The sequence below is a fragment of the Natator depressus genome, chromosome 10 (genome assembly GCF_965152275.1).
Source record: "Natator depressus isolate rNatDep1 chromosome 10, rNatDep2.hap1, whole genome shotgun sequence".
Classification (NCBI taxonomy): Eukaryota; Metazoa; Chordata; order Testudines; family Cheloniidae; genus Natator; species Natator depressus.
Genome location: NC_134243.1, coordinates 66341244 through 66368931, shown reverse-complemented (window position 1 = coordinate 66368931; position 27688 = coordinate 66341244). Strand labels below are relative to the sequence as shown.

Genomic DNA, 27688 nt, shown 5'->3' with positions numbered 1-27688 from the left:
TCACTCATAGATTTCCATCACAACTTCAACAACCACCACCCATCCATTAAACTCTCTGTGGAACACTGCCACACCAGCATCAACTTCCTGGACACCACAATCAGCTTCAACAATGGAACCCTCCAGAAACCATATACAAGAAACCCAAGGATCATCACACCTACCTTCATAGATCCAGTAGCCACCCCAAACAAACCAAGAGATCTGTTATCTACAGCCAGGCATTCAGATACCACAGAATATGCTCAGAGGAGAAAGTCCAGGATATATACCTCTACACACTCAGAACCGCCTACACCAAACAAGAACACTCCACCCAAGAAGTACATCGCATCATGGAATGGTCCACACAAATACCCTGAGAGAACCTGATTCAATACGGAAATAAAACCCCCTCCAACCAGACGCCCTTAGTTGTCACCTGCCACCCCAAACTGGAACCCATACCAGATATCAAACAACTACAATCCATACTCAATGGGGACTCCATCCTGAAAGAAATCTTTCCTGAACCTCCTCTTCTGACTTTCAAACAACCCCCCAACCTCTCCAAGCTCATCATCAGTCGCAAGCTCCCTACAGACCAGGACACACCAACACAAAGCGGCACCAGACCCTGCCATAACAACAAATGAAAAACCTGCAGACATATCTCCACTGCTGCAATGATCAGCACCCCCACAACACACCTTAGCCAATCCATGGATCCTATACATGCCTATCACAACATGTGGAATAACTTCATCCAGCAGTCTAAATGCCCCAATAGCAACTCCATGGGTGAAACCAGACAATCACTATGCTCTTGAATGAACTCACACAGGAAAACGATAAAAGACAAAACACACTATATCACCTGTGGGTGAACACTCTATCTGACCGATCAGTCTTCATCCTCAAAGTAAACCTGCACACCACCTTTAAAAGATGAGCCTGGGAGCCTAAATTCATAACTTTGCTAGATGCTAAAAATCAAGGACTGAATAGACAGACTGGATTTATGGTTTATTACTACAATATATAACCCAGTAACAACCTCCGTCCCTTCCCCCCCATGACTGAAGGGGTGTTAATGAGCCACTTCACCTTGAAAAGTCCGTTGAAATGTGTTAATTACATATGCTAAACAATCTGTTTAGCTGTGACACGCTGAGTAAGTTTCCTAGACCTGAAGAAGGGCTCTGCGTAAGCTCAAAAGCTCGTCTCTCTCACCACCAGAAGTTGGAGCAGTAAAAGACACCACACCCACCTTGCCTCTCTGATATCTTGGAATGGACACAGCTACAACAACACTGCATACAGTGTTTCTTGTATGTTACACAGTAAATACAAATCTGTTGCTAACTGCGCATGGACACATGAGAAGTAAGAGCTGGCAAATGAGGATTTACATCAGTTCGTTAAATTTCATGTTAAGGCCAAAGACATATAGCTAGCTTCGAAACGTGTTTGAAAACATGCACTATAAACACAGAAGAGGAGCCCATGGTTTCACTGGAGAGAATATGAGTCCAACTGAGAGATAATCCAGTTTCACCTATGCTTATTGAACAAACTGTGGTCACTGATTTCAGATTCTGATCTCAGTTACACCAGTGAAAATCCAGAATAATTTATGAAGTTACTCCAATTTTGCCCCATTGCAAGCGAGACCTATCACATTGTCTTCTGTGTTTTACTATGGATTACAGCATCTTAAAAGCATTGTGTTATTACATGAACCTTAGCTTTATATGTACTTGGAAGAGTAAAAGGAGCTCAGATATTCTTCTCTTGACATCCTTGAGGTCCTCCAGGTCTTTATAATATCATTCCGATAGTTTTATTTTACAAGACAGCAAGGATGTGTGTCCTCTTGGAGGACCAGGCATACATAGACATATTTCAGTCTCCCTAGTTTGACCTGTACCCCACGGTAGATTTCTTTTGCTGGCAAATCCAGAGAAAGGCTAGATATTATCATAGCTACACCAGCTTGTATATTGCAACATATACTGGAAACAGACACACTGGCCTCCATCTCACCTGGAGCATCCAAACACACTCTCTGAACTCTCCAAGTGCAGATTTCCATTATACTAATTTCTTGCTGGGTAATTTCTCAAGAATCTAATATTTACCATCTTTTCTGCTCAAAGTTTTTAAAGATTTGTTTAGAAACACTGTTTCCTTGCCAAGATTTGACAGTTTAGCTCCACATCTGATGCCAAAATCATGACTCTCTTGTTAGGAGTTTAAGATGACACACACATCACAAAACTTAGATGATGCAAGATCCACTAGAGGCAAAGAAGTCAAGAAAGCCTTTTCTCACTTAACAAGGGAAGATACCCTCTTTATTCAAAATCTGTCTTCCCCAACCAACCAAAGTGAGAAGGTGCTTCAAATAGTTTTTGACCAACCAAATTCTCACTGCTGTCTTTGTTGGTGGTCTGTCATGTGGAATGGTTTTAATACTTGGAAGCAGTACCTCGAGTGTCAGAAAATAAGAACATTTTATTTCTGAAAGAAAAATTTCCAGTACTACTAGTATTTTGGGAAAAAAATATTTCCTTGTAGTAGATTAAAAGGTGAGAAGCCAAAAAAAACCCCAGCACAGTAAACTATTCCTTATGGCAAAGTACAACTAGCATCTCAAAATGGGATGTGTTTTTTTGTTTGTTTGTTTTCTTAAAAGCAAATTCAGAGTGAGGGGGAAGAAGTAAAGTTTTCTTTCTGGTCTGGCATGTCTCAGGGCAAGCAAGATCTTTGGCCACATACCAACATTTATTTCAAACTAAGTTTGATTTAAATGACATTGACTCAATAGAATTTTAGAACTGTGGTACACAACGTACCAGTGCAAGATGTAGCTTATTTAACATTCCAGGAGCTATTAGAAAATGCATCCTTCTATGTTTGAGCAAGTTTCTGCTCTTGGGGAACCCTTGAATGTACTAGTTTTAATTTACTGTCTTCATTTTTCCCTGAAGATAAAAGAGAGAATGTGCAAGAAACCATGTTACATACTATTTTTATACAGACATTCACAAAAATATCTAACTGTGGACAGGCAGGCCCTGCACAGTTTCTTCTGCAATCATAGATTTCCTTAGAAAAACCATTTGATCAAACATATTTAACAGTGGTCTCAGAAGCCATCTAAGAAAAGTACTTCATCTGCTTGTAATTCCTTAGTATACTCACAGCAACCCAACATGTGAAAGGTTTAGTGTAATCTTGTAGAAAAATTTAAGCACACTCTTGCCAGAACAAACCAGAACAAAACGTACTATGTTGTATATCCATATGTAATTCTGTCGGGCTAGAACAGAGTACAATGTGTTCCCATTAATACTTACTTGCTTTAAGCTTGTCTTTTAAGATAGCAAATACTATTGACTATTTAAGTAACAGCTCTATTTTACCAAGATTACTTACTAACAAAGGAATGAATGGTCCAGATTAAACTGGCTCACTGCTTGAAAAATATCACACACAACAGCCAAAGAAAACTTCTTTGAAACATTCCTGTGTTTGGAGAACATAAGGAAACTAATCTTGGATCATGACGATGATGATGCTAAAACAACTGATTGCTGAACTTGTCCATATTTTCTAATAAATGCAACTCAAGATACAGACTATTTCATAGATAGTTGGGAAAGGTGGGAAATGGTGCTCCCGAGGTCTGCCAACAATTAAACCATATCAAGAATCTGACCAAGATAATCATGGTTCAGATCTTACGCTGGTGTTTTTCTATTGATTGATGTCAGTTTATACCAGCTGAGGATCTAGCCCAGAGACTTCAGAGAGAATTACCTGGTGAAGAATTTCATATTCTGCCTTTAGAGTTTCTTCCATTCCAGAATGAAATATAGAGAATTAATACATTCAAGGTTTCAGCTTACTAACAAGCATATGGTAAATGCTGTATTATACACACACATATATAAATTCATAGGAATAATCTCAAACATGTGTCACTTTCATAAGTGATAGTAACAGTACCTTTAATTATTATAAATTCGTTTATTTATATCATTAACCAATTCTGCCAAAGAGTTTTCCCAATCATTTAAGAGTTCTTAATTTACTCACAGGAGGCTCAGCCATAGAGCTATAGCAATTACTGTTTGCATTCAACAGTTTGATATTATATTAAAAAATCCTATAGGACGGACTTCCCATTCTAAAGCACTAGTACTGTTATTTGTATTTACTTTTGAGCTCTTCATTTGTAGGTCTACTATGTTAAGAGTTCCAGGAATCCAAAGTTATTTTCAAGATGACTAATTTTAATTTCTTGGGAGGAGCTGTAAGTAGTATAGCATCAGGCTAATTCTAAAAAAAAAGCCCTTTTCCTGCCAGCAAGCTCCAGAGTTACATGTCGTCTGTGGAAGAACTACTCAGGTTGTTCACAGGCAGGATTTGATCCAGGCTGCATTGAAGTGAATAGGAATCTTTCCACTGACTGCAATGGGATTTGGAACAGGCGTTTTCAGAAATGAGCTATAGTGTTCACCATACAGTGTACTGTGATTGATTAAAAGTCTCTGAAATGCACTCAATTATGTTTGGATTTATTGTCTTCTTCTCTAAATGTTGCTCCATTCAATTGAAGCTATTTTCATCAAAACGTGTATAATCTTTATTGGGTTTTTTACAAGTTTGTCATTAAATGCAGCCTAGGCTGCAGCTGTGGTTTACTATTCTGTAACTTATTGCTTTCCCAGGTGTTGAGTCCAGGGGACAGCTCATCTAGGTACCTTCTCTATAAATCAATCAAAAGCCTCTAGGGTAACAGAAGTACGAATTACTGTACATACATTTCAACAGTATTCAGACAAATAATTTACAGTAGTTGAGCATGTTTTCAGATTCTAACTACTCCTTTAACTCTTCCTAAACAGATACACAGTTTTAGGCAAGAAGAGGCTACAAAGCCCATCTCAATCTTTGCCCTTAGAGTCAGTGGTTAAACACGACAATATTTTTCCTAAAAAAAAGATACCGTGATGAGATCGCCCTTCACAATAAAATTGGCAATCAATTGCAGACAGCATACCCAGACCCGAGGGCAAGAACTGCTCTGCTTTCACTTTCGTGCCTTGTTTTCTAAGAATCTTCCTACTTCGCTTACATTAAAAAATGCACTCTGCGTGTCTACAAATGCAACTCAGGCAGTTTTGATGTGGAGTTCAGTGGGTTTCTGGAACACACTGTGGTATGAGTAAATTTCCACAGCATGCCATACACTTCCTAGGTTTACTTTAGATCTTTTGCCAAGATTAACAGGATTTCTTTCATGTACTTTCTGTACATTTATATCTGTATTCCATGTTTAGTATAATTTATCTATAGGGTCTGGAGAAAGCATTACTGTTTTTTAATTAAGATACAAAGTTTGTTACTTTCCAGATACCCTGCTTCATCCATTATGATGCTCCCTGTGTTTGTTTCTTTGCAATTGACTTTAAGAACATGCTAGGTCACTGACCTCTTAAATAAGCCAGAAATACAAAATACCAAGTAACATTCAAACAACTTATAAGATACAATACTTCATTTTCCAGTATAATTCAGCCCATAATGTTAATTCAGTTCTTTTGGTCATTTGGAAAACTGCATTCACTAATCTTTCTTTATAAAAATAGGCTTTCTAAATAATAAATATTTCCGATTTCTTTTTAAAGTGACATATGAAAACTAGCAGCAAGTTTGGGGCAACTAAGCACAGGACCAGGAACTTCTGAGTTCTAATCTTGGCTCTACAATTGACTGTGTAAACTTAGAAAAATTGAGAGACTTGTCACAGAGGTGTTATGAAAATCACTTATTGTATATATGCTGTTATACAAATGTAAAGTATTAACATACAAACAAGTTTCCCCTGTGAAAAAGTCATAGAATTTAATGAAATATGATTTCTGTAGGTTTTTTAAATATCTCAATAGACATCTTCCTTAATAGAAATTTATATCCCTGCTACAGAATTCTTTTAGATAGTCCAAATGACCCACAGAAAGAATGCCAATTGTTATTAGTTGCATGTATTTTAGAGTACTTCTGTAGAAATCTATTAAATATCCTCACAACATTATAGAGTTCCTCTCAATTAAACTCTATCAGACTTTTCCATGTTTGTTTTATTTCTACAAAGTGTTGTTTAATTTCTACAATTAACTTCTCTAATTTTGCTTCTTGTTTAATGTGTTATCATTTGATTCACTGTATTCCAACCTGATGCACCATCCAAAAGCAATACAAAATGAATGACTAATTTGTTTCACAGGAACATTCAAACAATTCTTAGTGTGTCACTATGGGGTGAATATGACAAAGCTCTATTGTTTTTACATACAGCATACTGACCTGATCATCATAGCGGTAAATGAGGAATTGTTCTCCTGTTGTATCTTCAAGAAAACTCCCCTGTGGAGAAAGTGCAAACTCAGGCAAGAAGTATGCACCTTGCACCTGCTCTGCTCTTATCTGTAAGAGATACAAAGAGGTCACTTTATGGCTTCTGGTGACAAGCACCAAAACTTTCAAACACTACTAATTGCAAACACTAATTGCAACACAATTATGGTGACCGCATGCCCACATATGAGCAAAGTACGTGATGTATTTTACGCACAATTTTGTGCACAGGATTTTGAGCATTTGGTCCTGAGTATATGTGATGAGAATGTTACAGGCTGATAGATGCTACCAGCTTCATTTGGACTGTTGACTTGAAATGGAAGTATCAATTATAGGGTCAGTAACCTTAATGATCAATCAGAAATAGACAGCCAACATATCGTAATGGTCTACAAAATTTCAAAAATGTTCCATAGAGTTCGAACACTAATTCTCTGGCCTGAATGGAAGAGAGCCATGATCCTTTGCAAAGAGGCTCAAGCCTGCAACCTGTCTCATATCAGTAGAGTGACAATATCACTGGCAAAGTAGTCTGGAGAACCTTACATTGCTACTGCTTTCCATGAATCCTTTCTGCAGTGAAGATGGGATGACAGATGTTTAGGCTATAAACCCCATCACATATCAAGAGAGCTAAGTTAATTTGTTTTAAATTAATGAATCATATAACTAGAAATTGTTTGTAAAAAGCATGTCTAAATAGGGACAATGGTAGTGTTTTAAAAGTGTGTTAGCAAACAGGATTTTAAACAGGGCTTCACACCTCATGTAGATAGGGCAAGACAGGATTATGTATGTGTTAGCTGGTCATGGTCAACTCAGGGTTCCCACTAAAGTCCATCATACAAATAAGCATAGTTTTCAGTAATGCTTCAGTCAACCCAGCTACTTTTGGAGGTCTGCTCGTGGTGGCTCCAAAATGCCCACAGCAGTCACAACCTTTGACATATTTCGTATGACACTGATCCTAAATCTTTTGAAGAACTCGCTGAGAGATTTTCCATTGATTTCAATGGGCTATGGATCGGGCCTTATATGAGAATATAGGAATAAATGAGAAGAGTGTAATCTAGTGATGTGAGCAAAGTATTGGTGGCTAAGAACAGTGCTCTTGGATAAATTACTTAACATTTCTACCTCAATTTCTTCAGGATTAAACAGTGGATAACAACATTCACTGACCTACTTTACAACAGTGTTGTGAAGGTTAACTATGTTTGTACAATGCTTTGAAAGTGAGCAGTGCTAAGTATTGTTGTTATAAATTGCTAACATTTTGGAAAGAGTTGCTGAGCTCAGGGATAGAAGAGAATCCAAATTATTCCACCACACTTTCCAGAAAAGGGTCTATAACATACTGCTGCTTAATTTCCCATAAACAAGTTTGCCAGAAGGATATGCAGTGATTAACTAACTTGTGTTTCCCATCTTTATAAGGTAAATATTTAAACTACAAAGCATTCAGACATATATCATTAAGCTTTGAATATATAAGATGCCAACATTTGAAGCTGAAATAACAATTTAATAAGTGTTACAAGAAAAATTGAAATATGTTTCACACACACATTTATTTAAGTGTCAAAAGCTAATGAGCAGTTAGCCACTGGGTGAAATACAAGACTACTTGCTAGATTAAGGCAAGCAAACTTTGGCCACAATCATGGAAAATTTCAACCCAAGAGGTGAGTGTTTTAGAAAGTGATATGTGGGGATTATAAGAGAAACTAGTTTGCTTAACTATTGTGGGTGCTACTAAGTAGCGAATAGAATTGAAGAACACAGAGATATATAGCAAAGATTGGGGTCAAAAATAATAATCTACTAGAATCTAATATCAGTCAACTGTCATGGCAAGCCAATGCTGAGATCTAATTGATTGAGCTCTGTTAAAAACACACACAAAATCATGAATAGCTTTCTAAGGAATTTCAAAAAAGTCTCAACAAAGCTACCAGCTAGTCAAAAAATAGAAAAAAGTTCACCAAAAATCATCTAAATTTAGACATTTTTTCTACCAGTTCTACTAATAACATTTGAACAGCTTTAATGTGCATTCATTCCTACACTGTATTTATTTGAATACAGTATGTCCTAGTTTGTTCCATGGTCCATTTTTTTCTATGTGGGATCTTTCAGGATTCTTTATAAAGCTTTTATTATTATGAGTATTTTGCTTAGATAGTAATTCAAATTTTAGAACTTTGTGAGAGTTTACCACATTTTTTAGTTGATGGCATCAATTTTAATGGCTTGGCTAGTCTGCAGTAAACTCATTACTTAAATGAGAGCTGAAGATTTAAAGTGCCTCTACTTTCAGAAAACAATTATACATCATCCTGGTGTTTTAAGAACACTTAACAGTTTAATGCTATTCGCTTCAAGTTAAACATGTCAGGTGGATTATAAATGTACGTAAGATTTAGAACAGTCATTTTAAACCAGATTTTATGCTGTTCTTATATATTATTGTGATGAAGTGGAAAGGTGGTAGGCGATAATAGAGGTGGACAACCATAATAAAAATAGTAATTGCGTAAAATATTTTAAAAATAAATGTCAGATTGCCATTAAAGGAGGAAATATGGCATAGGCATTACCATACCAGGCAAGAAGATTTAAAGGCAGGGAAGAAACAGACAAACATGAGTTTGAAAAATTTCCCAGATACCTGCTAGCCAGAGACCAAACAAACAATGGAGGTCTCCCTTGCCTTTCAACTCCATTCCATCCCACCAGTGAGGTCCAGGAGACATGATGAGATGACCAGTTCACACCTCTGACTGCTGAGAATGGGAAGATAGTAGGATTTCTATTAAGGTGCTCATGTTCCTGAACCAAGCTTGGTATCAGCCTGAGGTTGGTAGATACTTGCTCAAACCGAATTTCCCCAGCCCCCTGACTGCTGGAAGGGAAATCTCTCCCTATTTTTAATCCCCTTCTCCCCTTATCCCTGAACCACTTCATAGAATATCAGGATTGGAAGGGACCTCAGAAGCTACTGGACTGGTGAGGAATTAAACTATTCTCACTTCTCCAAACTTCTGATTATGGGAGAGGAGGAAATCAACCAATACCCAAATCCCCATTCTTGCAGTTCTCCCAGAGACTGCCTCTGCTTCTACTGTAGAGCAAAAGAGACATGTTTTTTGTCAATTTCATTGCTACCCACAGAGTTCTGAGCAGCAGCAGTAAAGCCATCTACCTGTTTTAGGGATTTCTATAGCTACTACAGCAATGAATGCTAAGGGCTCTGCAGATAAATTAGATCTACATAGCCCCTAGCAGACTGTATGGAATCTTCCAGAGTCTGGTTAATTTCACTCTGCGGCTGCCTGGAAAAGCTATGGGCTGCAGCAGAAGTAATGGAGCTGTCTGTCTACAGACTCGGTCAGACAACACCACAGCAGTTCTATTCAAAAGGTCTTCTTTGCAACCACAAAAGCTGGAAATCTGACTTTTTTTTAAAATGAAGGCTTAAATTATGCAAAAACTGATGTCAGGAGACTTTTCCTCCTTAACTTGCCAGGGAAAGTTTCCTATTAACCATTGCCGGTAGATTTTAAAACTCTTGAATTAACGAATCAGTTTTAAAGAGTTCCATAAGACTACTCCTCAAGTTCACACAGGAAATCTTTCAAGTAATGGTCCTTCCTCATTGTGCAATTATGTTAGGGATGTGAAAATTCCCTAAGCCACAATCATTTTGCACGCAAATCTGCCCATTTTGCTGGATTCATATTCATACAAGTCTGATTCTAAAATTCACTCTGGATATTGGATATGTAAAATGGCTTCCTCCAACTGTGTTCACCAAGCCTAGTCCCAGTCCCATTCATTCCTTATGAGAGTGACTCCCTCCCCATAGCTGTTTGACTCTTCTCCATTCACTGTTCCTGCTATTCAGGATTCATATTTAGTATCAATATTCAACTGATACATATTAGTCATATCTAATGAATCCAGAAGTGTGGATTTTCCCTAACCCTAAACATTACAGAACTCTTATATGAATATTAGTCTTCAGCAGCATATTAGACACTATATGTTGAAGAATTCATCCAAGTATTATAATCCATAACTATTAGTATGGTTTCCGATTCCTAATTATATTGAAAGATACAGTTTAGTTTAAAGCTGTTGTAGTCAGTTTGATATGAAGGTTATTACAAAGTTCAACTGAACGTTACGTAACATGCCTCCATTCTATTTTACTATAACCACCGGACATCTATAGTAATTGTTTCATATTTATATATAAATGTCTTCTGGTATTAATTTGAGGTTTAGAATCAAAACAGCAGCACTAGGATTTAACTTCTGTTAATTCTTACTGATGAAAGGTCAAGAATGGAGGTGGAACATCTCAAAGAAATGACTTGAGCACAACTCACTGAATTCTTTCATGCCTATGACATGCGTATGGTGACAAGTTCTAGACCTTCAGCACAGGTTTCTGAGAACCAAACACTCATTAAAAGAAAATGAATGTACCAATAAGTACATTTTCCCTTCACACAAACCTACATTACCTGAGATAAATCAGCTAGTCCCCCTCTAAGCCTATGTGGTGTGTTAGCTAACAGGGGGAAGCATAAGCAGGGTATACTCTGCGCAAAACAAACTGTACTACATAATGAAAAGATAATGAGAAAAATCAAACAGATTTTAAAAATGGCAAAGATTATAAAATACTATACATTTTCCTGGAGCTTCTTAAATGCTTAAAAACAACGGCTGATTTGGAGGAAAGAGGCCAGATTCACTCAATTCACTCATATTGCACAGTATAATTTTACCTCCCTGCCTCAGCTAAAATTTTGTACCACCTTTGTAATTCAAATTTGCTGTCTGACATCTATAGTTAATTATTTCTGGTATGGTTACAACAAATAACCTGCTCATGTTTGAGGTTAGAGATTTTAAGATAGGGTGTTGCAAAATACTTTTTAGTCCAGAAGGGTGTTAGTAGCTCCAAAAGTTTGGGAAACCAAGATAAAGTATAAACAATTACACAAGATTACATTATTTTCCAAGAAAAGCTCAGTTCAAAAGTAGCTTCAGGTTTTCAAAGAAGTCCTGTATTTTACCTAATTTATATTTGGATTGACTGAAGCACAAGGAAGCCAAGTGACTTGCCAAAAATCAAAGAGTCACTCAGTGGTTTGAGCAGCATTAGCTCCAAGATACTCCTGGTTCCCAATACCTTGCTATAACCAGAAGACCACAAATTCAAAGCACTACCATAAAAAAAATTGTATATGTTGATTATGTAACATTCAGTCAGAGATCCACTATAGGGGGAGAGCATACTTAAGAACAAAAAAGAAGACAACAGGATAGACTGAGGTTCACCAATATTTACCTTTCTCTCACCTTCATGCAACACTGTTAATACACAATAACACCCACCTAAGCCTAATAGGTAACTGGTTTTCAGTGTTCCAAGTGAAGGTTAAAAAGCCCCAAGGTCTATGCCACAAAGTAAAATTCCTTCCCAGCCCTCTCTTGGCAATAAAGTTTAATCCTCTACATCCGAGGGTAAAAGGCACTCAGCCTATTCAGTTTACTACTAAAGTAGCAGTAAGGCCCCAAACCAGCAAAATACTTATGTATATAAATAAGTGCTTTGCTGAATCATGGCCTCATACACTAGAAAATGTACAGTAAGAAATAATCCTTCATTTTTATCAAGGACTGGATGAACTATGAAGTCTCTTCCATCTCTAACCCTATGATGAAACAACAGCCTAAGAGAATGCAGCAAGTTCCCTGTGACTTGATGACTCTTGAACTGGCAGTGGTTGGAAAGGGTAACTTGAAGAAAATTTCAGAGTAACAGCCGTGTTAGTCTGTATTCGTAAAAAGAAAAAAGAAAAGGAGTACTTGTGGCACCTTAGAGACTAACCAGTTTATTTGAGCATGAGCTTTCGTGAGCTGTAGCTCACGAAAGCTCATGCTCAAATAAACTGGTTAGTCTCTAAGGTGCCACAAGTACTCCTTTTCTTTTTTTTTTTTCTTTTTTTTTTTTTGAAGAAAATTGGAGATGAGGAGGAAGAAATGGTTAGTCTCCAAAATCAGTCAAAGAATTTTTTTTTAAAGAAAGAACAAACGAACAGATGGCAAACAGAAAAGAATTGGAATCACATTCTTATTCACTTGCAAATACATGTTTGTCAGATTACTATGCACTGCAAGTCCAATCATATACCAAAAAAGTGTGAACCTTTGATTTGATTCTTACAGTTAAATATCTTCCAGTCGGTTAAACTGTAGTAGCATATGATTTGTGCCCTAGGGAAGAAATACACCAGCTAATGAGAAGCTAATTTTAATGCACTTTCAAGGAATCTAGCACAGAAGAGTTGGGTGGGCTATGTCACCAAACTTTATCACAAATCATCCAGTTGTGAAGTATTTAAATAAAGAAAATCACACTGAAAAGGTCCATAGTTTCACAGTATTTCTATTGTTAATAATTATGATGAGCACATATCAAAGTAACTATGACTAAGGCTAGCTATTTGTCATGGCCAATATTTTCAAAAATGGGTTTGTGACGGGGTGATGTCTCTTAAGGATAGTGGGGCCCAATGGTCAGCTCACCCCATCGTGTAGCATGGCCCTTTAAGAGGCTGAAAGGTCTGATTGTATATATAGGAACCTGTCTCCCAAGATTCATTGGGAAAGAGGAAGCAGTCCCAGGAGTGAGAAGCATTCGGGAGGAAATCCTGTTACTGTTTCTTTGATGACCTGGGGCCAGGAGCCTTCCAGAGAGGGCAGGGCAAGGCTCTCCTCTCACACAGCCAGCTGGAGGATAAGCTGGGAGAAGGGGACCAACACAAAGGCTGCCTCCTCTCTCATAGCAGGATAGACACCAGGAAACATCAGCAGAGAAAGGCTGGGCTTGTGAGCACCCTGAAGCCTAATTAAGGAAAGGGGTCAGTGGGTGGAAAAACTGGGCTAACCAACAACTCAGCTCCAGGGAAGAGAGCTAAGGGCTCCTGCTTAAGAAGGAACAGAGGATTGGATTAATAGAACCTAGTTCCAGAGAGGAGAACGGAGGGGAAGGGGGATCCTGTTTAAGGTGAGAACAAGAGACTAAATCAATACAGCCCAGCTCCACAAAGGAGAGCTGCGGACTCCTGCTTAGAGGGACTGAAAAGGAGTAACCCAGAGTGGTACTAGGAGTGGTTCCAGAAATAGAGATTATTTACAAGAGCAAGAAAAAACAATTTCCTGACAGAAGGAGCCAGAGACCACTAGTTGGACTAAGCCAGAGATGACAAATGTCCCCAGGTATATCCAAGTGAACTCCTACTTAGGTTTATGGCTCTTGATAATAAACAAGACCCTTGGAAAAGGGGTGCTCCTTGATTTAAAAGGTCTGTCTGGACTGGTTTATAACCTAGGTGAATAGAAGTGAGGAAGGGTTCACCAGCGGCACCACACCTGACCGAAAGGAAGCACGCTGGAGTGGCCTCCGCTCTACAGGGTTCCTAAACTTAGGCCTTTAAATCTACATTTAGGCACCTAAATAAGTGAGCTGATTTTTCCATGAGAGCTGCCAGGTGCACTGCACTTATGAAAACAAGGCCACTTATTTAGAATATTGAATAATATTCAATTCATAGTTAAATCCTTGAAAGTTCACTTTATAAATATCCACTATAATTAACATTTATAGGTCCGTATCTGTAAAATATTCATGGAGGAATTTTGCTCAGCAGATGACTGTAGTAACAGAGACCAAGCATTTTTATTTTAAAACCCCTCCCTAACATGTTTCATTTTTTGGTCATAAAAACCATGGTCATGACAGACACACAGTGACACGATCAACAGTACTTCGAGTGTGTGACTCTCCAATCCCTCTCCCTAGTGTTCACTCTGACTTGCTGAAATCAGACTTCAAACCTCTCTGGTTCAACTAGAAGCCCTAATGTTTTTCCATTGTCAACTAACTCCTATTCTAGACTCCCTTAGTCCAAATGTAAATGGAACGTGCCTCGGGGAAATGTCCCAGTGGCTCTAGAGAGTCACGTGTAGGTATCTGAAAGGTATTTCACAGAGCCCATTTGGTTTTGAAAGGAGAGTGAGGCACCATTAGTGAACAACTCTAGTCATAGATGGACACTGACTATTTCTAAAGAACATATTTACAAACCAGTCCTACAGCCAGATCCATGTTTGTGAGAAGGCAACATCTGATACAAGTTCTGCTGCTCAAATACGGCCTGACCCAAAGCCCATTCAAGCCAATGGGAGCCTTTCCATGGTCTTCAATGTGCCCTAGATTAGATCCAGAGCACACAGAAAATAGGGTTTAGAGTGAATTTTTCCATTGCCCTAGGTTTGCTCAATTGAAGCCAAAACTGAAAGAGAGAAGGACAATCCAGATGATTTTGTTTTTAAAAATATGGTGTTGTCATTCTTTCAGGCTCTTTTAAAAAAAGCCTATTTTCTCCAAAATTCATCTTGATTAAATATAAATACATTTCCTTTGGCAAAACTTTTGCTGCAGGCTGTAGATAAAATAAATTTGAACATTTTTCCTGTGCTTTTTAAAATTTATCCTGGTGATTAAACTTTTGGATATTTATCAACAACTAATTGTATTTTCTCTTGACATAGTTTGGCTAAGAGATTTAACTTTTCACTGAAATGCTTCAGTAATGCTTAGCCAAAATATTATTTAGTTTCAAAAATCCAGCTTAACTCTCAACTCTGCTTCATGTTTCCAAAAGAAACGAATTCTAGAATTTTACATTTCTTTTCCCCAGATGAGCATCTTCTGAACATTGAGTTAGGCAGAGTGTACTTCTTCTCCACATGACTGGATATGTAGGGTGATCATATTTCCCTAAACTGAAAACTGCACACATGGGGCTGGCCCGAGCTGCCTGGAGTCGCCACTTATCTCCCATGCCCCCGCTCATCCCCCCATTCTTCTGCGCCCCTAATTGGGCCAAGTAGCAGAGATGGGGGCAAAGAGAAAAGGAATCGGTATAAGCTAGGATCTGGGCAGCAAAGTAGGGTGTGAGTGTGCAAGTGTGAGAACTTTTGGGCTTGGAGCCAGGAGTTGAAGCTATTGGACTATGATCCAGATAGCAGTGTCATGCCCCTTTGGGGGCTGGGATAGCAGAGGGGCAGGAAGGAGGCTCCGGGTAGTGGGAGGGACCAAGGACACTCCAGAGGGCAGCCCTGGGGAGGTAAGGGGAGGCCAGAATGCAGGGCTACCATTTCAGATGTTGGTATGGGGAGGGGCCAACCCCCAGCTGGTGAGGGGATGGGGGAGAGGAGCAAGCCACAGGGGACCAGTGGGGGGGTTGCTCACAGCTGGTGGTATGAAACTCAGAAGGCAGAGCAGGTGCCCCCCATTTCCCTCCCTAAATGGCACCCTTGCCAGGATGTGGCAGAAACAGATGACTGGAGGCAGACTGGGGAGGGAAAGAAACAGGTTGGGGTGGGGTAGGCTGGAGAGGATTCTGGAGACCGGCCCTGAAGGATGGTGGGTGGGAAGGACATGAGACTGGGATGGGGGCTCAGTGCCCTGGCACAAGCGGACGCTGAAGGACCCCGTTGGGCACTTACCAGTCGGGTTGCGGGATAGGGCCCGGGGCCCATTAGTCATAACTCCATGGCCCGGCCAGAGAAGAGTTTGAATTAGGCCCCTAACCATGCTGCCCTCTGATTGGGCTGCAGAGTAAAACGTGACACCCCATCACTCCCCAACTGGAGGAGCAGGGCATAACAGATACAATCGGCCAAACTCTTTTCCCCCTCCCCCAAACACTGTTGCTCCCCTCCCCCATGTTCCTCCACACCCTACTAGCGGGGTGCACCCCACTTTTTTGGCAAAACTGGGCATTTTTCCCATTTGCTTTTGGCAACTGATTGGCAAGAGCAAAAGGGACAAATGCCGAGTTTTGCCAAAAGAAGTCAGGACACCAGGGATAGGTCTTAAAAAGGGAACTGTCCCGGCCAAATCAGAATGTACAGTTACCTTAGTGACACGCTTATATTTAAATCACCCACATGAGGGGCTTGAGTTGACCCTACTCTCACTGAAGTCAATGGCAAAGTTCCCATTGACTTCAGTGGTGCAGAATCCAGGCCTAAATGTAGGCATTACATTTTCAACAGTACAATACTACATAAAATTAACTGCTCGTTCATTACTACTATGACTGGAACTGGTTACCCAATGCATTTCAGTTCTAGATAGCTAAAAATGAAGGTGAAAAATATGGAGTAATCCATAGGTGCTGGAACTAGGGGTGCTGGGGATGATATCGCACCCCCTGGCTTGAAGTGGTTTCCATCATATCCAGGGTTTATAGTTTGGTTCAATGCTCTTAGCACCCCCACTATACAAATTGTTCCAGCACCCCTGGAGTAATCTCCAAGAGAAAAGCTGGCCCTGGACTAGATCTCTTCATATCAGTGTCAGAAAGTAAATGGCTGTGGATCAGATTCTGCCCTTAAAAACATGCACACCACTCCCGTGCATATTCTTAGTGCCTCAGTTTCAAGTGTAAAATGGGAATAGTGAGATTTACCTCCATTTGAAAGTGCTTTCAGCTCTATGGATGAAAAGTGCAATATAGGAACCAAGTATTATTTCTACTCATCTGAGGACAAAATTTTCTCTGTCTAACCAAAAGGCATCCAAAAAGTATATTCTTCAAGAACTAGAGCACAGATTTTTATCTTCCATACAAGTCACTTGACTACTCTGACATATAATTTTATTGTGTTGCCTCCGCACAGAAGAAAAAAATATATTGGTTTGTGTGACTCTTTTTCAAAGAACATATTTTAAATAAAGTATTTACCTTCTGTATTGTGAAAGTGTAATAAAGCACATTCTTTTGAATGAGAAAGAGTGCAGGGAGGAAGAGCAAGTCCACCTACCAGCATATTTTCTTGATAAATTTCATTTAAAAGATCAAGTTTAGGTTCTCTCAAAGTCTTGGATGAAAATTCTCAGTGGAAAGCACCTCAACTCTTAAAACAGTAAAAGAGAAGAAATCTCTTGTAAAAAGTCTGGAAATGAGACAGAAAATACTATTTCATTAAAACTCATGTATTTTCTATATAAAAAAAGAAAAGAAATCTTGTGAGCGAGACACAGACAGAGTTAACTAAAGTCTTCTGAAGAGGTTTTTTTTCCTCCCCAGGCCATATGTTCAGCCCCTTTCCAAACAGAAACCACCTTTTTATTATTTATTTAGTAACCTAATAATTGCCAAAATTCTTCTCATAAATCAAGCCCCTTCAGCATTATTAGCAGCATGTTCTCATAGAAATCTATTTATCTCTTACTCAATGATATTTTCTAAGGGTCTTTATAGTCTCTGTAGAAAAAATATATTATAAAGGGATATTTTGTCAGAGTCTTTAGCAGAATCAGGATTTTTTAAAGATTTGTTAAATGGCCCTTTAATGTCTAACATTATACGGTGAAAGAATTTCTTCTTGCCACATTGGCAAACTGCCACAGATTGAATGGACTAATTTGTAGAAAACAAACAGACCATCTTGCTTGTTTATTTATGGGCACATGACTGCAGTTCGCTCTGTGATATTCTGAAGGAGGCTGGAAGTATACTTGGGGAAGAGCAGATTTATTTTTGAAAGGCAAGAAAGGAAAGCAGCTAAAGTAATGTTGGATTACTATCAGAGGTAGCTGAATAACAAAATCCTATGAATGAATACACGCTCTGGAATGAATACAGCCCAGTAGTTTAAGTGGTACAAAAAAGAGGAGAACAAAAGAATCTGGTGAGAATCTCTAGTGGGAAAAATAGTCTTGAAGAGCAATGATTCTGTGCCACCAGCAAATCAGCTGTGGGTAACCGCTCCAATGAAGCTGAAGGGAGGGGAAAATGAAAAGATACGTATATGCCAAATAACCAAAAACTTTGCTGGAAGTGGGAAACCAGATAAAAATAAATAAATGTCAGGTGTCGAGCATGAGAGACTTGACACCACAATCTTGGAATCAGATGTGCATAGGTGGACTCTTACACTCACAAGGTATCCCTTTGATTTCAGTGGGGGTGTGGAGCGGGCACAGGGACTCACCCACAGAGATGTGATTGCAGGATCAAGGCTTTAACCAGCAACATCTTGAAGTTCATACCAGCCATATGTCCACATGCAGGTATAAATAGAATACTAAAAGTTACACAAAAAGCAAGCAAGTAATGGTTTCTATGTGTACTGTAAAGGCCGTAGCAAAGTTCTGGGCACTGCAGAAGTAACCAATTACCAACAGATATACTATTCCCTGATGAGAGATAACAGAACACACATGCAAAAATGAGTACTTAGCTCTTATACCGTGCTATTCATCAGTAGAGCTCAAATCACTTAACAAAGGTGTCATTATCCTCCTTTTACAGTAGGTAGTTTCAAGAAAGTCCGGCTAAAGGGAACATGGGAAATCTGACTCAATTTCCTTATACTTTTTAAATTAAATTATAACCTTAATGTTATTAATGTTATGTTAGTGTAATTATTTGTATTTAATTTCCTTTGGAGTTTTTTTCTTTAATAGTGATATAATTTGAATTGACATAGTAACATGCTTTTCATATACTTGGGTTGAAATTGTGCCCTAGGGCACTGAAATTCTCATCCATAAGCCGTGCAAGCAAAAACGCCACAGCATTAGCTGCCAAACACCTGCTATGTCTACTGGACGATCCAGATTTTTAAGAGGATTCCTGCTGCATAACGAAAGAATGGAGGGAAATGTGTGAGGCTAGAGAATGGTATTGCAACCACAGCAGTTATGGAAAGAAAAGTCCTGTCACCATGAGACACTACAGAACTAAGTAAACGCAAACTTTCATGGGTACAAATATAGATGGCAGGGGGAGAAATGGCAAATATTCCAACCGCAACAGAAGACCAGCCATAGGCACTACTGGTTTTCATCAAACTACATATGCAGTGTTGTCACTAGCAATAAGGTATTATTTGTCACTAACTCAATGTGTAGGTGAAGAAGTGCATGAAGTGGCACAGCTACAATGGAAGAATTCAAGTTCTAATAAAAGGTATCAACCCAAGTGCAAGGCAAACTTTCAGTCCTGAGAGACAGACACTCCTTCAAAAGAAAAAATATCCTTTGGGACAAGAAAGACAACACATACCTTCTATTAAAATATATATCAAATATGGGGCCTAAATCCCGCACAGATGTAGCCGGCTAACAGAGATCTCAAGAAGAAAGGAAGAGGTGTTTGGCAGTCAACACCTAAGGTCACAGATACACTAAAACTGCTCCATAAACGACACCTTCAGTAACTCCTGTAAATATCACATGATCAGCTGTAGTTCATGTAACAAACAACCATGCTATTTTCAGGAAATGGCAGCTAATATAGCACAAGAAGCAAATAATCATCTCTGACCACAGCTAGGTCACTGGGACTTGCAGTTTTGGTCAAGCCATATCAGCTCACAACTGGACCCAAAGAATATGCTTCCAGCATACGTGCAAAGATGACCAAGTCATTGAGGCTAAACAGTGTAGAAAGTGAAGACACTCTAATTGCTTGTTGGCCTACTTCAGGGACTTTCACCAGGAGCGAACATATGCAGATAGGACTAAGTACAGGCTAATAAGCACAGATTCACAGAATGAAATCCTGGCCCTAGCAAAGTCAATGGGAATTTTCCACTGACTTCAAAGGGGGCAGGATTTCACCTATAGATTCCAAAAGGGACCACTATGACTTGTGCACAACACAGGCCATGAAATTTCACCAAGTGATTCCTGCATCAATCCCTTAATTTCAGGTTGAGCTCAAGTGTTCCATTTAGAAAGACATCCCGTCTTGATTGAAAGATTTCCATGTAATAGAGGTTCTATCACATCCCTAGATATGTTGTTCCAATGGTTAATTACCTTCCCTGTTGAAAATTTTCACCTCATTTCTATTGATTTTGTCTAGCTTCTGTTTCAGCCTTTGAACCTTATTATGCCTTTGTTATATTAAAGAGTGTTCTGCTATCAGAAATCTTTTCCCTTTGCAAGTACTTCTAGACCACGATCAAGTCACCTCTTAATCTCCTCCCTGTTAAGATAAATAGCTTAAATATAGCTCTCCCCCCTGTTAATTCTAGCAGATGTCTTCTTACCAGATAGAAAGTGTGGAGTGGAGAATGTCCCAGCCCAATGTTCACTCCATCCTAACTCATGGCCAGCTCAAAGCATGACTACCTCTAACACAAAGGGGACAGTCTCAATTTTCCCCACCGCTAATGATCCATCACCTCTAATAATTATTTTTGTATTAATAAGAGTCCCCTTGTTCTTTGTCCATTCCTCGGTCTCTCTATTGTTCTATTGTCAATAAGTATCTTATACGGATTATGGTCTGAGCAGCCTAGCACACAGACTCAACCAGCCACATTTTCACAATAAAAGAAGCAGTTAACTGGTCATGGCTCTGCTGTAGGAATGTTGGTTTAAGACTAGTAATGAGGCATGTGAGGTGAATGCCTCCCAGCCATGCACCCTTCACTCAGGCACACCTGTTTCAGCATGATTTTTAAGAGACATTTCCCAAAGAAACTCTGTGCACAACATGCAACCCATTACCCATCCAGCCCCACTATAGGTATCATAAGTATATTTACAAATACCCCACTCATCTAGTCTTTTTTGGACTGTGCTGACCCAAAGAAACGCTAACACACCAGGAGACTTAAGAAGCATGCTAGTTCCTAGTAAACTATTTTTTCCCCCTAGGTGGAGATGATCATATGATGTTAATGTCATAAGTTTGTCCATTCCCTCATCATTTCCTACTTCTATTAATGCCTACCCTCCCCGTGGTCCTGACAACCAGATAATCCCCCATCTAATCTGTTACTGCTAAAATTATCTTTCTGGACCATTGATCAGACATTGTCACACCCCTCTGCAAACACCTTTCCAATTGTTCCACATTTAAAGTTCTCATCCTCAACTTCAACGTTTTGATTAACACTCTTGCCCAATACCTCTGATCTCCCCTCAGTCCCTTTCCTGCACCAATGATGCCAGTCTCAGTAGCCCATTCCATTCCCCTCTCCAGTTTCTTTCCATTCCTCTACCATACTGCCCCATATATATGATATGATCTCAATGCCAGGCCCCAACCCTCTCCTGAAACAAATCCCTCCTGAAGTCTCACTTCTGCATAGTCAAGTAACACTAAGCCACAAACACCTTCTCCTCTCCAACTTCACAAAGAGATTAAGTGAGCTTTAAAATAAGCTAAGTTAACACTCTCCTCTGGATCTCCCACTGCAACTTTTCTTCTCAGTGTCTTTCACTGGGTACATGCCTCAGGTGGATGCTGTTTTTAATTTGTGTGCCTTTTATTGCACCAAGCACAGAGGTAAGATTTAACATAAACAGTAGCTTGGGAAAATGCCTGCTTTTTGTTTATGTTAATGGACAATATAGAAAACACAAATAGTAACCAAAATACATTCCCTATGGCAGAAAAATATGGACCACACATCAAACTAAAGGGATGGTGCGATTTGCACAAAAGGGCTAGAGAGAATATAGATGAACACACATTTGTGAGCAAAATGTGCAGACGCCCCAAAACAAATAATATCCCAAACCCAACACCCTAAAAAAGATTCATGTTTCCCAATATGAAAGGGGAGTTATCATCAATCCTATGGTTGTTTCTGGTCACAGCTGATCAGCTGGAATTAGGTTACAATAATTAATGTATATGCTTAATAACAAGCCGATATGTAGGTGAGTATGTAGTATCTGTGCAGAAAGACTTCACTGGAAGGTATTGCAATCATCTGGTCACTGGCAGCCATTAGTAGTAAAGGTCATTAGCTTAATGGACTGTTGATTTTTCTTCTCTCCAGGATGTATGCAGGAACTCAAGGAAGAGCAATTAACCCAGCTGCTGGCCACTTAGCAAATTCAGAATGAGCGTGTACTCTCCATTCTAGTTCTTCATCTCAGGGATTTGGTGGAAGGTACTTTAACATATCAGGGGCTAACACTTCTACTGCTAAGGACCAGAAGTCTGAGGAAGAAGAACTCAGAGGTCCAGAAGGGATAGACACTTCGAAGAATGAAATGGGCCTGACAAACCCAGAACAGAAACATAGGAGGAAATCACAGTCAGAATGAAAAGGAGGCGGCTCTTACAGGAAGAGGCTAAAGATAGCCATGGGATCGCCTACTGGAAAGAGTAAGTAAATAGACTGTGGGAGTGAATAGGAAGTGTTAAAGAGTTAGAGAGAGAGCTGAGCAGTTATATGTGAAATGGAACCAGTCTATTGATTCAAAACAAGATGACTGCCAGAATAATAATTAGAGTGATCCGAACGTAACTATCACACCACTCATCTTCTGTAGCCAGCAATGAAAGTTTAATAACTAATTGATTCAGCTGACTAGACAGACAGACATAAGGCAATGAATGAGGCGGAAGAAGGATGGAGAACCTATTAATGTGGCTGTAGCTTCTTATAGTATATAATCCATGGATGAGGAATTGTCCAGTGTCTCAGTACCAAGGAGAGCAGTAGAAGCTGCAACAGAACATGGCAGAGAACCCATTGTGTTGCCCTGTTTGCTGTTTTGTAGTGTGTATGGAATGGAGCATGAAACTGATTGAAACTCCTGGCTACATATGAAATTGATGTGCCAGCTCATACTTAATTTTATGGTATTTGTTTTGGTACCTAAGGATCTAGAGAGCAGGCGCTATCTTCTTGTAACTGATCAATGTCCACGTTTATGATGTCCACTGAACACTGATGAGAATTTAGCTGCAAAAATTATATCCGAATAACCATTGCCTGACTTTTCACATCTCAAATCATTTTCCATAGAGTGAAAGAGGAAGTGTTTTCACCTCTGTCTCATCTTAAGCTGAATTCCCCCCTTCATCTCAGAATATGCTATAGGTTATTCATTAGCATGCAGAACATCACTCAAGGAACTTTGGGCAGTTCAGAGCAATGTGGCCCCTGATCTATCCAGGCACCTAAGCTGCTTTAAGTACCACTGTCTGTACTAAAACTGATATGGTGATCTTATAAGCCTCATTGTATCTTTATACTTTAACTCTGTAGGTGTTTGGGGATTTAGAAATTATATCATAAGCCACATCTTCGGAGGGTGACCAAGAGTCAGGGCCATTCCACGGGGTGGAAATGACGGATTCGTCTCTTCTGGGACCGGCCAATCACACAAGCCTGCAGGGCCCCCCGAAGCGTGGGGCCCCAAGCAATCGCTCCAATTCTCCCTACCCAAGCTACGGCTCTGCCAAATAACTGCAGGTGGCAAAAAACAGAGTTAGGTGCCCTCAATTAAAAGCTTAGAAAGAACACTGAAAGAATAGCTATCGGATTGTGTTACTTACTAATTAGCCAACCATTTTTTAGTCTAATTCAAAGAGCTGATGTAGGACAAATTGCCTCAATACCTATGCAACATGATACAATCCTGGGAACTTGGTTACTATGTCCAAGATCTGTGATTTGGCAACACATACAACCTGCATGTTGAGGGAACTGAAGACTTCCTGTTGCTGAAAAGCTCCTCATTCTGCATTGGGTGTTTAGAAGCAGATGTGTATGTACAACAGATAGCTCCCAGGACAACTGAATTGAGACGACATGTCATAAGTCATGCATTGTTTTCCATTAGTGGTGTCTTTCTTTGGGAATGTTAATATGATTTTACTTCTTCAGTGTAGCACAGTGAAGTTTATGATGGCATGGCAGATGGCTAGTAAGCTAAATTGTCTTTTGTCTCCTTTTATAGCAGGTTGTCAGGCTGCCCAGTCTCAATACAGCAAGGTACTTAAGTGCGTGCCTAATTTTAGGTTTGCAAGTAGTCCCATTAACAATCAGTCCCATTAACATCAGTGGGATTACTGACATGTTGAAAGTTATACACATCCTTGAGTATCTTGCTGAATTGAGACTAGTCAGGAAGCTTAAAACCACCTTTACTTTGATCACTACAGTTAAGGTGTTGCTGGGCTGACTTTCTCTATGTCCCTATTACTGCTGGAAGAAATCAAATTGGTCTCTTTGTCTCATTTGTCCTTCAGCAAGGTTGAGAAATGCATCTTTTATACATCACCCCTTCTTTCACATTCTCAGTTGCTTCAACCACATTGAGATCGTAATTGTGCCTCTCAGAGGTAGCAGCTAACAGGTGGGACAGCTGTTCAGAAGCAGCTTTATATACACCGAGGCTAACTGCCAAATCACTTCTTTCATCCCACTAAAGTAGTACATATTGTTTTGATTTGCCCACCTTATTTTTGTATTTTGGAAAGATTTTACATATGTCCTTGTGCGTATATCTACACTGCAGTTAGATACCCACAGCTGGCCCATGGCAGCTGACTCAGGATCACGGGGCTGTTCAACTACGGTGTAGACATTCGAGCTCAGGCTGGAGCCCAGAGACCTTGCCTGAGCCTGAATGTCTACACTGTAACTGAACAGCCCTGTAGCTTGAGCCCCGCTAGCACAAGTCAGCTGGCATGGGCCAGACATGGGTGTTGAACTGCAGCATAGACATATCCTATATGATATGGTACACTCTTCCAACTGCCTTTACAATGCCTCGTACCCTAAAACAGCAGGGGCATTGGGAATTGTGCAATTTTGTGAATATGTACAGGACATCTAACCAATAGCAAATAAGGGACTATTCTTGTGTCTCCTACAGCCTCTCTTGCTTGTATTTGCACATAAAGTTAAATAGAATTGTTGACAGTAGAATTTAATTTAAAAAGTTAACCAAAAAGTAGCTTTACCCCCACACTTCCCACAGGATAATTCTTAATAGTTCTTCCTTAGTATGTTTGGATCAATCAGTGGCAATAACTTATCCAGGATTTTCTTATCCATAGCCAGTGCTTGGTTTACTAACACAAGCTAAATTTAACTATGAGACCAGATACACAGGAGCTCAAGTCTACAGTTCTAGCATGGTTCCAGATTCTTATGTTTACCACCTAGCCTTCTCAGACTTTTCAAAATCAAGAATGTACCCAAAAGTGATGGATCATGAAAACATTAAGGAGCCAAATTCATCCATTTTAACTCCAATGAAGTTATACCACCGATAAATTTAATCCTATCTTGAACCTCATGTAGGAGGAGCTCACATCACCAGAAGCTGTTGAAGCTTCGATTTGTTCAGTGTAATCAATTCTCCTTGCAAACAAGACTGCAGAATGTTATGCCACCAAATGCCCGTGCTGATCTTACTCTGCCTAACTATATGGTGCTCCACATCTTTTGTTGCCTTACAGGTAAAAATGCTATAAAATACTCTTACTTTCATAGCCAAATCCTGCTGGCCTTAATCAAGTAAGTAATCCTGTTGACTTCATTGGGGCTATGTAAACAGTGTAGCTCCCACCCTACTCTGAATAAAGTAAATACATTACATATAATCCAAACATACACACTCCCTGGGATTTAGTGACTCAAACAGCAGCCAAACATAAATCTCAACCCACATTTTCTTCCAAAGCTTGGCTGTGCCTAGGATTATCAATGCTGGACCTCTCTGTCCCAGATCTTAGTTCCAAAGCTTGGCTGTGCCTAGGATTATCAATGCTGGACCTCTCTGTCCCAGATCTTAGTTCCCTCTATCCAGAAAGATACTCCAATCCATTTTATCCTGGCTAGAGAATACAAAACCACCAGCTATTCTGGCTCAGCATAACTACACTGCACCTTCATGCAGGTTCAAGCACCTGACATCCAAAGGACTCAGAAGAGTCCTGCACCTACATATAGGGTACTGAAATCTGCCACCCTGTTTCAGAGTACTTTTGAGAATAAGTTGAGCAGGATTTGTCCCTTACTCCTGATTTCTCTCTTCTCTCAAGGTTCCTACATGCATCTATTTTCCTTATCTTCTATTTTATTCCAGCTTTAATAATGGCAGCAGGAACATATTTTATAGAAAACTAAATAATGTAACATAGCAAATTCAAAAAACAGAAGGTTAAAAATGGAAATTTACCCACCTATATAAAATTACTTCCTGGAATAAAAAGGAGCTGAATACTTTAGAAGGAAGTGTGACGCAGTAATAAAATCTCCAAATGTCTGCAAGAAGTCAAAGCCCTCTGTTGAGATAACCTAATAAGGTTTCTAAATCCCAAAATAAGACAAAGTCATTCATCACTACTATTTACAAACAAGGAAACATCCCAGCTTGCTTAAAAGTCACTGAGATCCCCAAACCAGCCACTTACATTATGCAGATTAATGAACTTTTTCTGTAGACTGGGGAATACTAGGTTCCTAGAGCCTCAGCCCCAAGCCAAAATGACACCCATTCTTAATTAACAGGCTTAAATTCCTCTGTTTCCTGGGTAAGCAGCATACAGGGGTCTTTATTTTCACCCCATTAATACATATGAAATTTACATGCAAAACTCCCACTAGCATTAAGGTAAGCTGTACATCTAAATCCTCAATGAAGCAACAAGTTGACAGAACTCTGTGGTATTCTATTAAAATAAATACTTACCTATCACCCTACTAATATTTTTCTCCTGTCAAACATGTAAAACACAGGCAATCCCGCACTATTACTTGGATTATTATTATTCAGGAAATAATAGAAGTGATGGTAGCACCACTTCTTTAAAAAAAAAATCTAAAAAACCAAACCCAATTCAATTTCAGTTTTGAAAAGTTTTAAAGAAATTGAAGTTGATAGAATAAAACCCCCTCTGTAAAGCTCTTTTTATAAATTTCCTTTAGTTAAAGATAACATATTGGATTTAAGTCCATATATAACATATTAAATACTTTTTTGTTACAGAGGATCTATTCATAGCAGTTTGTATTTGCAACATATGCAGCAAATTATGCTATTAAACACTTAATCCTAATAAAGCTTAAATTTCATTCTTAACAATAAAGCTTGTACAAAGCTTGCTATGCTTGAAATAGGAGTCTAGAACTAACCTATAAAAGAAGTCTTAGGTAGCTAAAATGGCAATATTAATTGGACGCTGGGGATGTAAAATTAGCTGGCAGAATTTTACCTGCTATGATTGAAAATCAACAATAATCATGCATAAAAGTTATTTTTTAAATTGCATATTATTTTTTAAAAGCGTGTCATTTCCCCATCTTTTAATTCGAAGATCTCTGCTGGAGAATCCAAAGGAAAAAACAACAACAACAACAAAGGTTGAAATTCCCATGGATGTACTGGGTTCACATGTTGCCCTAA

General features: G+C 39.2%; 1 protein-coding gene across 7 annotated transcripts in view; it reads right to left on the bottom strand.

Moving 5' to 3' along the window:
* Positions 1-27688, bottom strand: part of ADAMTSL3 (ADAMTS like 3) — a 278466-nt gene that overhangs the window by 229693 nt on the left and 21085 nt on the right. For all 7 annotated transcript variants that reach the window (XM_074966431.1, XM_074966430.1, XM_074966433.1 and 4 more), the window contains exon 3: positions 6358-6477. In XM_074966431.1, the coding sequence (XP_074822532.1) occupies positions 6358-6477 (120 nt within the window). The remainder of the gene's footprint in view (positions 1-6357; positions 6478-27688) is intronic.